Raw genomic sequence first — 14080 nt, 5'->3', positions numbered from 1 at the left:
GAACTGTACCAGTGACCACTTTGTATATTGGAGAGCTAGGAGTTTCTACCCTAATTCCCAGAATTTCACTTTTACAAATGTTATGAATGTGAACTTGACCCATTCGTACACAGTACCTACCTTGTGGCAGCCATGTGCCCAACATTATGCCAGCTTGGGGAAATAAACATGAAGGAAACACAGTGCCTGCCCTGGAGAGGCCCCCAGTCTAGTGTGAGAAACAAAGAAGAAAGATGTAAATCAGATAAATTATAACGTCAGTCTAGTAAGGAAGCTCACAGTGGAAGAAGCAGGCGTGGTATGAACCCGAGAGCAAGCTTTGCCCTATCCTAGGGAGCCAGGGAGGGTTCTCAGTTCCTGCTGGTGAGAAAGTCGTACGGTAATGAGAATTAATAAAGGTGACGAGATTTCCAACAGCATTTTGAAAATGTGCACTGCCACTCATTTATTTTAAATGCCTAAATTAACCCTGAGCACTTAGAAAGCAAAATAAATGCAAAATTGTCCTGGTAATAAAGTTATTTTAGCAAACATTTATTAGGTGAGTGAGAGCGTGGTGTGTGTGTGTGTGTGTGTGTGTGTGTGTGTATACATATACAACAAAGCCCTGTGTGGGACAGAGATGTAAGAATGTGGTCCCTGCATTCCAGGTAGGAAGGGTCAGACTGTGGAAGACCTTGATGCCAGCGGGTGGGGCCTTATCCTCTACATGCCAGTATCAAAGAGATCCAAGTGCAGCCTTGATGTTAAACCCCGACTGGAGAGATCCTTAAAGTTTGGAGGCATTTTGGGAGTTGGGGCATCGATAAAGATTTGAGGCTAAAATGGAGACGGTGGAACTAGAAAGAAAGAATGACTATAAGCAACATTATAGAAGAAGAATCAATATTGGTTGAGAGAAGGAGAAACAAAAGGTAACTGCAGTTTTCAGCCATGATTTGGAGCCATTTCCATTCAGTTTAACACACATCGAGCACCTGAATCATGCCAAGGTCTGTGCAAGGTGCTGGGGTTACAAAGCAGTAAGAAAGCGTTTCTGCCCTCCAGAAATTCTCAGTCCCAGGAGGAAGACAGATACCTAAACAAATAGTACTGTGATGTAAATATAATAAGAAGGTACAGTTCAAGCGCTGTGGGAACTCAGGTAAGGGAGTCGTTAAGGATGCTAGAAAGGTGGGGGAGTGGAGGAGTGTCATAGGAAGCAGTTAAGGGGCAGTGACATACTAAAGATATCTGATGGACAAGATGGGCTGGGTCGTGCCAGCCAGGTAGAGCTGAGTGGACAAAGGAGTTGAAGGAGAGAACAGCCGAGTTCTGGGGCGTGGCCGGGAGGAAGCTGGGAAGACCGACCGGAGCCCATTGCTCCCGTGACCATGGGAGCCATACTGAGGAGTCTGGACTGATTTCTATGGATAAGGAGTTTTTCAGAGGAATGCTGTGCTTGGGGGGAGGGGATACATTAGTTTTACACGTACTGAATTTTCAGTGCGGGTGAAATACCTCGGGAGAAATAACCAGGGCTCATTCATTTATATGGTCACCCAACAAACACGGAAAGATGAGGGTAGAGAAAGTGGGTGAGGTATATCATAGGGAAACATAGTTCGTTTAGGACCAGAAAGTGGCATCCACAAAAGAAAGCCCAGAAGAGGAGTGCCCCAAAAAGTGAGAGAAGCCTAAGAAGATGCATCTTCCCCAGGGCAGAGGTGGCCCAAGATGGCAGCCTGTGCAGGGACCCTCACGGAAGAATGAGAGGTTAGAAGTTAGAAGCGTGTGGGAAGCCAGCTTTGAGAAGGCCTTTTGCTGCAGTGGCTATGATTCATTGCCATGTAGAATACATTTTCATATTGCTGGATTAATGTTAAATAGTTTAAGAGACTTACTTTCACAGCCAAGTTATAGTGGCTGGTCATGATTGGCAACATTTAAATTAAAAAGCTTTATACCAGGACACAGTCATGGTACCAATGGTGGGTTCCCTCTCTGTGATCTGTGCAGAGTACCCTGTGAGTGGAGGGCATGGGGCTCCCCATTTTAACTTCAAGTGACTTTCCTCTGTTATCAAAGTTTACGGATATTCTTTTAAAATATAAAGGCCAAGGCATTTTATTTTGGATCTTCCAGTGAAACAACAGCTAACCTGTGATGTGTGTGGACCTGAGTAGATGGTGATCAAATGCAGCTCGCCATTTTAAAAAGTGAAAAACATCTTTCCAAAATAACCCTCACCTGAGGGAGTACGTAACCCTTACCTGGTACAGTATGTACTGATGACAGTCACTAGATACATTTACACACAGATGAAAAGTCTTGCTTGAGTAAAGTAACAACTGAATCTTTATTATTTCACATACCTTCCAGCTACCTATGCTTCTTGCCTATTTTCTCTGCCCCTTGGCTTTTAGACCTTTGCTTATACCTAATGGTGGCATAAACATGCAGTAAATTAAATGATGCAAACAATCGTACACTGCACGATGTGCTTCTGTTTGAAGTATTGCTCCAACTTTGTTTCTTAAAACAGTCTCATAGAGTAAGTGGAAGTTACTTCCTCTTTGCGTAGGAAAGTATGCTTACTCCCCAAAGGGGCTTGTGCCAGAACAACCAGCATTAGAATCCAGCCCCTTCTTTTCGCAGGTGCATTGTCTTACTGTACTCTGGTGGTGTTTAAATAAACATATAGGAGATGGCAGAAAGTGCCAGGCTAGGAACTGCCTGGCAGCATCGCAGAATCCCGAGGAGGAAAGCATTTCCGGCAGAATCTGATAACTGTTGTCACGTGCTCAGGAGACTTCAAGGGAAATGATTGCAGGAAGGCCATTGGCTGGTCGTGGGTTTGTCCTTTCTGATCTTTCATAGAAAAGTGTCGGTGCTGTAGCAAGAGTAGAAATCAGGTCTCAGGAAGAAGAAGTGAGGCAGAAAGACGAAGCATCTCTAGTCCATGGCTGATTGAGCTGTCGGCCAGAAGAGGGACCCGTCAGTGGGTCAGAGAGGGGAGAGCGGAGTCAAAGGGGGCTGGGTGTGTTTACAGAAATAGGAGAAATCCGAGAGCTTAATGCTGTGCCTTTCTGCCAAGGGTTGTATCCATTCTTCTTTTTTTTTTATAAACTGGCTTATAACAGTATATGTGTCCTGTGTTCAGTATTATAATTCGACTTCTGTATTCACTACAGCACGCTCACCACCAAAGTTTAGTTTCCATCTGTCACCATACAGCTAACTCCCTGTACCCATTTCACCCTCCCCGTTGCCTCTTCAGTATCTATGTGTTCATTTTTGTTTGGTTTGGTTTGCTCATTTATTTGTGTGTGTTTGTGTGTGTGTGTGTGTTCGTTCTTCACTTACATTTGGGCTCGACACCTTTTTCAGGATGCTGGAGGTTCCTGAGAGCCAGACTTGTAGATGAGTCAGGACGTACAGTTATTGGTTTTTCTTCAACAGATTGATTGTGGTTCCAGAATAGTTACTTTCTCGGTGTCCTTTCCCATTTGCTTTAGAGCCAGGTGTGCCTGTAGCAAACTCGGGGAGTCCAGTGTTGCTGCCTTTCTCTTAAGGAGCTGATGTAGGACAGGCGTTCCTCAGAGGCCTCTACAGTAAGCGTCTGGAAGGCACTGTGTTTACATCTGCTGGGGCCAGAAAAGTTGGCTTAGTTTGGGAATACAAACTAAGCAGAAAGGTTCTAATGGAGGCCTTGGTAGTTTGTGCTTGGGTAAGAGATAGGTGGGTCTTAATTTTTTCCCACTATGGTTGTCCAGGGTATCCACGGGGCATTGGTTCCAGGGCCTCTGACCTACATGGATGCCAAAATCCACAGATGCTCAAGTCCCTTATATAAAACGGTGTAGCGTTTGCATATAACCTACACACATCCTCCCATATACTTTAAATCATCTCTAGATTACTTATAATACCTATTACAGTGTAAATGATATGTAAGTAGTTTTAGATACAATATAATGGTGTGTAAGTCATTGCCAGAGAGTGGCAAACTCAAGTTTTGCTTTTTGGAACTTGTGGCATTTTAATTTTCTGAATATGTTTGATTTGTGATCGGTTGAATCTGCAGATAGAGGGCTGACTCTGTACCTAAAAGCAACATTTATCAGCTCTGCTAACATCTGTCATCAACCTCTGTCATTCCTTCCGTCATTAACTTAGCCTGTGATCTTATCAGAGTCAAAATATTTTGTGTCTGTGCTTCAGTTTCAATATTTGGAAATGGAAGAGGGAAAAAAGAAACAGACACTTTTGAAGGTCTGTTATATGTCCCACACTTCAGAGTTTCTCCTTTAGTCTCCATAAAAGCCCAGTGAGGGAAGTATTCTTAAGTCCTGTTTTAAAGCTGAAAACAGAGCTTCAAAGAAACAGCAACATGGCCAAGCTCATACAGCCAATAAAGGGCAGAGTTGTAACTTGAACCCCAAACCTGCCTGATCTTCCCAGTGCACTGATGAAATTATGAAAATGTGGCTTTTGGAGATCAGGCTTCAGATATGCTGTTCTGAGAACATTAAGTTGCAGTTATTTGCAATTCAGTGTGACCTATTCTTTAAATTAGAGATAATTTGCTCATACATTCTAAGTAACTTCTTTTGGGATTTTCTTCTAGATGGTATATGTTTATGTCCTTTTGTGGCACCTTAGTTTCCTGATGTGTTAAAAATGCTATCTATAAACAGGAAACACATGGTAAAATAAATCTATTATAAATCTATAATAGAACTAAAATAACTTTTTATCATCTTGGGTAGTAATATTTTCCTGCAAAAGGAGGCAGGTGAAATTCTAGTGCTTTAACATGGATTCTAATGCTTCAATTCAATGAAAATCTATTTATTTATTTATTTATTTTATTTTTTAAAATCTATTTAAAATATATGAGTGAAAAATATAAGCAATTAAGAGAGTAAAAACAAATTAGGTAGCATTGGATTCACATTAGTGTTATTCAGTGTTTCTTATTCTGCAGTGGAACAGTGAGTTCCATAAAATGGACCAAGATGGTAAAATCAAATAATGAAGATCTTTTCCTAATTTGCAAGAAAAACATATTTAACATATAGATTTTTATAATTTTAAGTTTTTATAATAAATTATTCTTAAACCTGCAGTGTCTATCATCACTCATCAAATACTGTAAGCTAGCAATAGTATGAAATGTGATCGAGTAAAAAAAAAAAATATTGCCTCTGAATTGCTATAATAGATCAGGTACACAGAGAGTCCCCTGGCCCCCAGGTGCTTGGCCACCTGAACTAGTTTGAGAAATTAAGCCATCAGTGACGTTACTTTAAAATTATTCGTTAAATGCACCACTCATGACAAGTCAGCCTTATTACTGTAAAATGTGGAATGACTCCACTGAGTAATTATTCAAATATTTATGCGTGAAGTTTCCTTCTCTGCATTCAGCCAGTATAATAAAATGCTTATGAAAAATTAATGTCTTAGGTACAGCATAATGGACAGTTTCTTTTGGCCTATTTATATATAAAACGCCAAAATAAATGTTAAGAAAACATTTGCAAAGTACATTTAGTATCCCCCTCTATCACCCCTCCAAAAGAAAACACCAGTATGAAATAGTTCCGTGATTCTGTGAACTTCATCTCCTCAAGCTGCACAGTACCTAGCTCCTCTGTGATGGAAGAATATGATCATTTAAATGCAACAAGAACATCTTTGTAAATGGGCCTCCCCTTGCACAGCAGCACAGAGCTAGAATTCATCTCACCATTGGCTCTGCTTCCCATACATGAAGGAGCTGAGTAACCAAGAAGCCAGCTAGACCTTCCTCCCTTCCTGAGCTTTGAGGGCCAGGTCTTTGCAAATTCCACCCTTCCTTCCTGAAAGTCTGAACTCAAAAGGGCAGTAACAGAGAGATGGAAAAAACACGCACATCCACCCCCTGCTGACCTTTCATCTCCTCTAAGATGGTCTCAGTGTATTTGCCATGGAAAGCATGCCCAATAGATATAATACCAAGAATGGCTTCGGGATGACTTTTTAACGGGTAGAAAAAAATTATTACAGCTGAGGTTTGAAGAACACTCTTGACGTGCTCTATGGAGAATGTGGGTTACACCTAAGTGAAGTAGCTGAATGCTCTGTTGGAGAATGCTCTACCCAGAGAGGTTTATAGGAGTCAAACACAGGTTTATATCACCTTTATGGGTCTGAAGTAAATAAAGGAGCTTGTAAATGTCACACAGAAATTTTTTAACATTTTTATTTTATATTGGAGTGTAGTTGATTAACAATGTTGTATTAGTTTCAGGTGTACAGCAAAGTAATTCAGTTATACATATCCATGTATCTATTCGAATATTTTTCAAATTCTTTTCCCATTTAGGTTATTATAGAATATTGGGAACTCTACTCAATATTCTGTAATGTTTTTTAAATAAACATTTTATTTCAGAATAGTTTTGGATTTATGGAAAAGTTGCAAAGATAGTACAGACAGTTGTCCTATACCCCGTACCCAGTTTTTCCTATTAACATCTTACATTACCAGGGTACATTTGTCATAACTAAGAAACCAATATCAGTACATTATTATGAACTAAATTCTATACTTCATTTGTATTTCGTTTGGTTTTCCCTGATATGTGTCTTCCGTTCCAGGATACCATCGAGGATGCCACAGTACGTTTAGTCATCATGTCTCCTTAAGTCTCATCCAGACTTGCACAAGTATTTTTAAATTACTGAAACATAATCGTAGTGGCTTTGGGATTTTATTACCTATTCAGTAATTAAGACAGAATTAACCCTTGGTCAGGGACTCTGAATGCCCATGTGGGAGGAACCCTCTTTGTTTCCCAATTCAAAATATTTTAGATGATGACAACTTGAAGAAATATCCTTTCTGGATAACTTTAGAGAGGTAGGAGATTACCTGGGGTAACTTTAGAGAGAACTAGGAAATTACCCCCTTGGCACACCATGGTCGGCTTTCCTCCAAAAATTTACTGCCGTTATATCCAAAGGAAGAGCAGGAAAATTTGTTGTGCCTGTGGATGTTACAGCCTGGAGGGGAGGGCTCTTTTTTAATAAAAAAAAATCAGATATTTTAAAATTACAGAACCCTATAATGGTGACTAGGTTCACCAGGCAGGCTAAATGCAATAGCCTGTTTATTTTTTTTTAACTTAACCCATAATTAAAGATAATGCACAATTTTGTATGATGTACCTATAACCATAATTATAAGAGAGAGAGCATGAAATATGCTATCAAGACATAGAATCTGAGAAAGAAAGCAGTCATTGCTTTGCTCAGTCTTAGGGCTTGTTTTAAAGGTGACAGTGGAAAGTCCTGTTGACATGAAGCACTTGCGCTTTCATTGCTCTAGTTTCCTGCTTTTGTAAAAGGAAGTTAAGCCTAGCCTGCTTAACTACAGAAATACTTCAAGTTAACTAACGTTTTCCGTTTCTTCTGCCACCTCCCCAGCTCAGGCTCTGAGCCCTGCACTCCTGGAACTGTTGCAGTAATAACCTCATTAGATTCAAGCATGTGTTGTGTATTCTCTTAACTGCCTCTGTTTGCAAACCACTTCGGTCCAGCCTACGTGTCACTGCTAGATTAAACCTCCCCAAACACCATATTTATGGGCTGAGTATCCTACTCAGAAATCTTTAGGAGCTTCTCATTTTCTAGAGAAGAAAACTGAAATTGTATAGACCGGCATTAAAAGTACCTTTTATGATTTAGTTCCAACTTAAAATTTTCAACATTATTTCTCTCCACTCTGGTGAACCAAAGTCCCTACATCAGTCAGATATTTCTTCTTTCAGTTCCTTCAAAACCTTCGTTAATCACATAATCATTATCAACAAACAATTATTTTGCAGCTTCATGACGGTAGGATTTCCTGCTTAGGCTCCTTGCTTAGTTTCTTTCTTGACTCTCATTTCAAATTTCTACCCTTTCTTTTAAAAAGGCCCAGGTAAAATCCTACCTTCATTTTTTTTAAACTCCCACTTACCCTGTCCCTCTGGTGATCTCTCTCCTGAGATCTCTCCTGATTGCAATATGTACTCTTAATATGTTGGTATATTTTCTTCTGGCCTTATTTTCTATATATGCATACTTATATGGGTCTCTATCAAATTGGGATCATACTAATTAAATGATTTTTCACTCTTTTTTCACTTAGCGTATCATGAACATTTTCATAGCATTAAATATTTTTGAAATGAGATTTTTAACGGTTTCATAGATAATCTCCATCAAATTCCACATTGGATTCAGGCATTTACCTATAGCAGGACATTTGTTTCCATTTTTTTGCTATAATAAGTAATGCTGTCCTGAACATTCTTACTCATCTCTAATTATGTACTTGAGATAAATTCCTCTCTCATCAGTGCTGGGTGTTATGATTTGCCTATACTGTTTGTTAATTAAGTAATTAAAACCTATCTCATTGTACTTTGACACATTCTGGTTATAAGACCTTTATCAGAGAGGTATTCTGCAAATATTTTCTCCCAGTCTGTGGCTGGTCCTTTCATCACTTAACAGCATCCTTCTAAAAGCTTAAACTTTTAATTTTGATGATTTTCAGTATATCGAATTCTCATGGAATTTGCTTTTGGTTTGATCCCTAAGAAATCCTCACCTACCCCAAAGTCACAAGGATTTTCCCCTATGTTTTTTTCAGAAGTTTTATAGTTTTAGGTGTTATACTTAGGTCTATGACCCATTCTGAGTTCATTTTTGCATGTATTATAATATGAGATATGGACTGAAGTTCAGTTGAGGAGTGATACTTAGTGAAAGATCAGGAATCTTTCCAAAATAAGGAAAGTAGATTAACTCATCTATCAAAGGTATGTTTGTTGTTTAAAGAGGGGAGATGTTTGCCTTTGATGTAATACAGAGTAAATTACTGCTACTGATTCATTGAGTCTAATTTGGGGTACACCTCAGATTAGTTTATGAATGATTATTGGCAGAAAACCATACATTGCATTACCACTTAGGTTATTTGTTTGGGGGATAGAATTGCTTATTTCACCTAAGCCATTAAGGTAATCATATTAATTAATGTATTTATTTATATAACAAGCATTTTTGAGGACCTAAGTAGTACCAGTCACTGTATTTCTTAGATGCTGTGGGAAAATAATTTCTTTGCAGTCCATGAATAACCTGTATGCAATTAACATCTGACTTCTAGAATGAAAGGGAGTCAAAGTAATTATCTTTCTTAAACCACAAAGTTATTATATTAGGAACATCTGTCAACAGTAAGAAACGGGTTCTTGTGAATGTACTATTAAAGATTATTAAGGAGAGGACTGTGATAAATAAGAAAATTTTGTAGTGACTACGGTTTGGAGTTATTGTGAAATAAAAAGTTTCTCAGTAATTGGCAGTGCCACCAAAGCTTTTTAATCGCCTGCTTTTCTCTGTAGGTCATCAGTTCAATGAGCTCCCTTTCTGAGTACTGCCTGCCTTCCATTCTACGTACGTTATTTGACTGGTATAAAAGGCAAAATGGCATTGAGGATGAATCGCATGAATACAGACCAAGAACCAGCAATAAATCCAAAAGGTACACTTCTCTTCTGTAAGGATTATGAGGATTGTAGTTTTTTCTGTCTTTCTTTTTCTTTCTTTTTTTTTTTTTTTTGTGGTACATGGGCCTCTCACTGTTGTGGCTCGCGGGCCCAGCCGCTCCGTGGCATGTGGGATCTTCCCGGACCAGGGCACGAACCCGTGTCCCCTGCATCGGCAGGCGGACTCTCAACCACTGCGCCACCAGGGAAACCCTCTTTCTCGTTCTTTCTTTCCTTCTTTTTCTTTCTTTCCTTTCTTTCTCTTTCCTTTCTTTACTTTCTTTTTCTTTCCTTCTTTCTCTTTCTTTCTTTCCTTCCTTTCTCTTTCTTTCTTTCTTTTCTCTCTCTTTCTTTCTTTCTTTTCTTTTCTTTTCTTTCTTGAAACAAATCAAAGTGGGAGTTGGGTGGCTTCTAGATCTTCCGGCCTCTTTACACGAGCACCACCTTGTCTAGCAGGTGGCACAGTTGGAGAATTTGTCACTGCCAGCCGTCACAGGTTGAAAATTCTTACACGGCCTTATTTTGACAGTGGTGGGGGCAGGGTGTCAAGGACCCTAGGTAACCCTCTTGCCTGCTTCTGTCCTGAGCCCTCTCTCCTCCAGTCTGCACCTGAAGGCAGAAAGCCTGCAGCAGGCCCTGCACGACATTGCCTAGATATTTGGATCTGCGTTCGTAACCTTGAGTGCCCAGGGTACTGTAGTGCAAAGGACGCTGGGTTGGACCTTAGAGGTAGTCATGGAGCTGCCACTAATTAGCCATGTGACTTTGGCGAGCTCCCCAGCAGCTCCCCAGCTCCCAGCCTTTTCGTGACAAAGGGGGAAGTCAGATCACCCCGTCTCTAACTTCCCTTCTAGCTGAGAATTTTGTTGATTGGATTTGAAAAGTGGAACTTGCTGCTACATGAGTTCTTCAGCCATAAAACTTAAGATTCTCATTCTGTCCAATGAATGTATGTCCCCCAGAATTTTAGGTGAATATGTATAATTTCATATGTTTGAAATCAACCTATTATAGCAAGGTAGCAAATATAAGAAAGTTTAATACATTTACCTTTCTTTAAAAAAAACGAGATTTTTCAAAGCACTTAGATTTCTCCACATGGGTTATACATTTTTTAATGCTTTTAAAGACAATATAACTGAAATTAATCACTCAGAAAATCAGATATTAACTCCTACTTCTTGACACTCCTAGTACTCAAAAATATGTAAACTTCTCTTGAAATTGAAGACCTGTTATTTTACCAAATTACATTTCATCTGAACTTGTAATTTCATTTTGTAATATGCTTGAGTCTATTCAAGATTCATTTACTTATCATTTTGTTTGGGGGAGAGATTAATAACTTTTGCATATTGAATAATTATTTTAGTTGAAGAAGAGTTTTTTTAAATGGAGATATAATTCACATACCATAAACTGCGTCCTTTTAAAGTGTGTAACTCAGTGTTTTTAGTATATTCACAAGGTTGTGCAGCCATCACCACTGCCTAATTCAAGAATATTTTTATCACCCCCAAAAGAAACCCCATACCAATTAGCAATCTCTCATAAATATTTTTAATGTATCAAAGTTAAAGGTAAAATTTCAATCCTGTGTCTGAAAACGGTTCAGCCTGTATGATTAATAAATTAATGGCGACTTCCGGGTAAGATGGCGGAAGAGTAAGACGCGGAGATCACCTTCCTCCTCACGGATACACCAGAAATACAGCTACACGTGGAACAACTCCTACAGAACACCTACTGAACGCTGGCAGAAGACCCCAGACCTCCCAAAAGGCAAGAAACTCCCCACATACCTGGGTAGGGCAAAGCGGAGAGATTCCCGCACAGAGGATCGGTGCCGAGCGGCACTCACCAGCCCGAGAGGCTTGTCTGCTCGACCGCCGGGGCGGGCGGCGCTGGAAGCTGAGGCTCGGGCTTCGGTCAGAGCGCAGGGAGAGGACTGGGGCTGGCGGCGAGAACTCAGCCTGAAGGGGGCTAGTGTGCCACAGCTGGCCGGGAGGGAGTCCGGGAGAACTCTGGAGCTGCCGAAGAGGCAAGAGACTTGTTCTTCCCTCTTGGTTTCCTGCTGCGCGAGGAGAGGGGATTAAGAGCGCTGCTTAAAGGGGCTCCACAGACGGGCGCGAGTCGCGACTGAAAGCGCGGAGCCCAGTGACGGGCGTGGGACGCTGGGGCTGCTGCTGCCGCCGCCAAGAAGCCCGTGTGCGAGCGCAGGTCACTGTCCACACCGCCCTTCCGGGAGCCTGAGCAGCCCGCCACTGCCGGGGTCCCGGGATCCAGGGGCGGCTTCCCTGGGAGAACGCACGGCGCGCCTCGGGCTGGTGCAACGTCACGCCGACCTCTGCCGCTGCAGGCTCGCCCCGCACTCCGTGCCCCTCCCTCCCGCCCGGCCTGAGTGAGCCAGAGTTCCCGAAGAGGCTGCTCCTTTAACCCTTTCCTGTCTGAGCGAAGAACAGACGCCCTCCGGCGACCTACACGCAGAGGCGGGGCCAAATCCAAAGCTGAGACCCGGGAGCTGTGAGAACAAAGAAGAGAAAGGGAAACCTCTCCCAGCAGCCTCAGAAGCAGCGGATTAAAGCTCCACAATCAACTTGATGTACCCTGCATCTGTGGAATACATGAATAGACAACAAATCATCCCAAATTGAGGAGCCAGGAGTCAGTACTGTGCCTCTGAGGTGGGAGAGCCAACTTCAGGACACTGGTCCACAAGAGACCTCCCAGCTCCACATAATATCAAACGGCGAAAATCTTCCAGAGATCTCCATCTCAACACCAGCACCCAGCTTCACTCAACGACCAGCAAGCTACAGTGCTGGACACCCTATGCCAAACAACTAGCAAGACAGGAACACAACGCCACCCATTAGCAGAGAGGTGGCCTAAAATCATAAAAAGTCTGCAGACACCCCAAAACACACCACCAGACGTGGACCTGCCCACCAGAAAGACAAGATCCAGCCTCATCCACCAGAACACAGGCACTAGTCCCCTCGACCAGGAAACCTACACAACCCACTAAACCAACCTTAGCCACTGGGGACAGACACCAAAAACAACAGGAACTACGAACCTGCAGCCGGCAAAAAGGAGACCCCAAACACAGTAACATAAGCAAAATGAGAAGACAGAAAAACACACAGCAGGAGAAGGAGCAAGATAAAAACCCACCAGACCTAACAAATGAAGAGGTAATAGGCAGTCTATCTGAAAAAGAATTCAGAATAATGATAGTAAAGATGATCCAAAATCTTGGAAATAGAATAGACAAAATGCAAGAAACAGTTAACAAGGACCTAGTAGAACTAAAGATGAATCAAGCATCGATTAAAAACACAATAAATGAAATGAAAAATACTCTAGATGGGATCAATAGCAGAATAACTGAGGCAGAAGAACGGATAAGTGAGGTGGAAGATAAAATAGTGGAAATAACTAATGCAGAGCAAAATAAAGAGAAAAGAATGAAAAGAACAGAGGACAATATCAGAGACCTCTGGGACAACATTAAACGCACCAACATTCGAATTATAGGGGTTCCAGAAGAAGAAGAGAAAAAGAAAGGGACTGAGAAAATATTTGAAGAGATTATAGTTGAAAACTTCCCTAATATGGGAAAGGAAATAGTTAATCAAGTCCAAGAAGCACAGAGAGTCCCATACAGAATAAATCCAAGGAGAAATACGCCAAGACACATATTAATCAAACTGTCAAAAATTAAACACAAAGAAATCATATTAAAAGCAGCAAGGCAAAAACAACAAATAACACACAAGGGAATCCCCATCAGGATAACAGCTGATCTCTCAGCAGAAACTCTACAAGCCAGAAGGGAGTGGCAGGACATAATTAAAGTGATGAAGGAGAGAAACCTGCAACCAAGATTACTCTACCCAGCAAGGATCTCATTCAGATTTGATGGAGAAATTAAAACCTTTACAGACAAGCAAAAGCTGAGAGAGTTCAGCACCACCAAACCAGCTTTACAACAAATGCTAAAGGAACTTCTCTAAGCAAGAAACACAACAGAAGGAAAAGACCTACAATAACGAACCCAAAACAATTAAGAAAATGGGAATAGGAACATACATATCGATAATTACCTTAAATGTAAATGGACTAAACGCTCCCACCAAAAGACACAGATTGGCTGAATGGATACAAAAACAAGACCCATATATATGCTGTCTACAAGAGACCCACTTCAGACCTAGAGACACATACAGACTGAAAGTAAGGGGATGGAAAAAGATATTCCATGCAAATGGAAACCAAAAGAAAGCTGGAGTAGCAATTCTCATATCAGACAAAATAGACTTTAAAATAAAGACTACTAGAAGAGACAAAGAAGGACACTACATAATGATCAAGGGATCGATCCAAGAAGAAGATATAACAATTGTAAATATTTATGCACCCAACATAGGAGCACCTCAATACATAAGGCAAACACTAACAGCCATAAAAGGAGAAATCGACAGTAACACAATCATAGTAGGGGACTT

The 14080-nt window shown here is 41.0% G+C and overlaps 1 protein-coding gene across 2 annotated transcripts in view; it reads left to right on the top strand.

The window, feature by feature from the left end:
- Positions 1–14080, top strand: part of FRY (FRY microtubule binding protein) — a gene marked incomplete at both ends in the record, with an annotated part of 256062 nt that overhangs the window by 78936 nt on the left and 163046 nt on the right. For both annotated transcript variants that reach the window (XM_079722071.1, XM_079722072.1), the window contains one exon: positions 9426–9565. In XM_079722071.1, the coding sequence (XP_079578197.1) occupies positions 9426–9565 (140 nt within the window). The remainder of the gene's footprint in view (positions 1–9425; positions 9566–14080) is intronic.

This window comes from Hyperoodon ampullatus (genome assembly GCF_949752795.1).
Source record: "Hyperoodon ampullatus genome assembly, chromosome: 16".
Classification (NCBI taxonomy): Eukaryota; Metazoa; Chordata; class Mammalia; order Artiodactyla; family Ziphiidae; genus Hyperoodon; species Hyperoodon ampullatus.
This window is presented reverse-complemented; position numbering and strand designations above follow the sequence as displayed.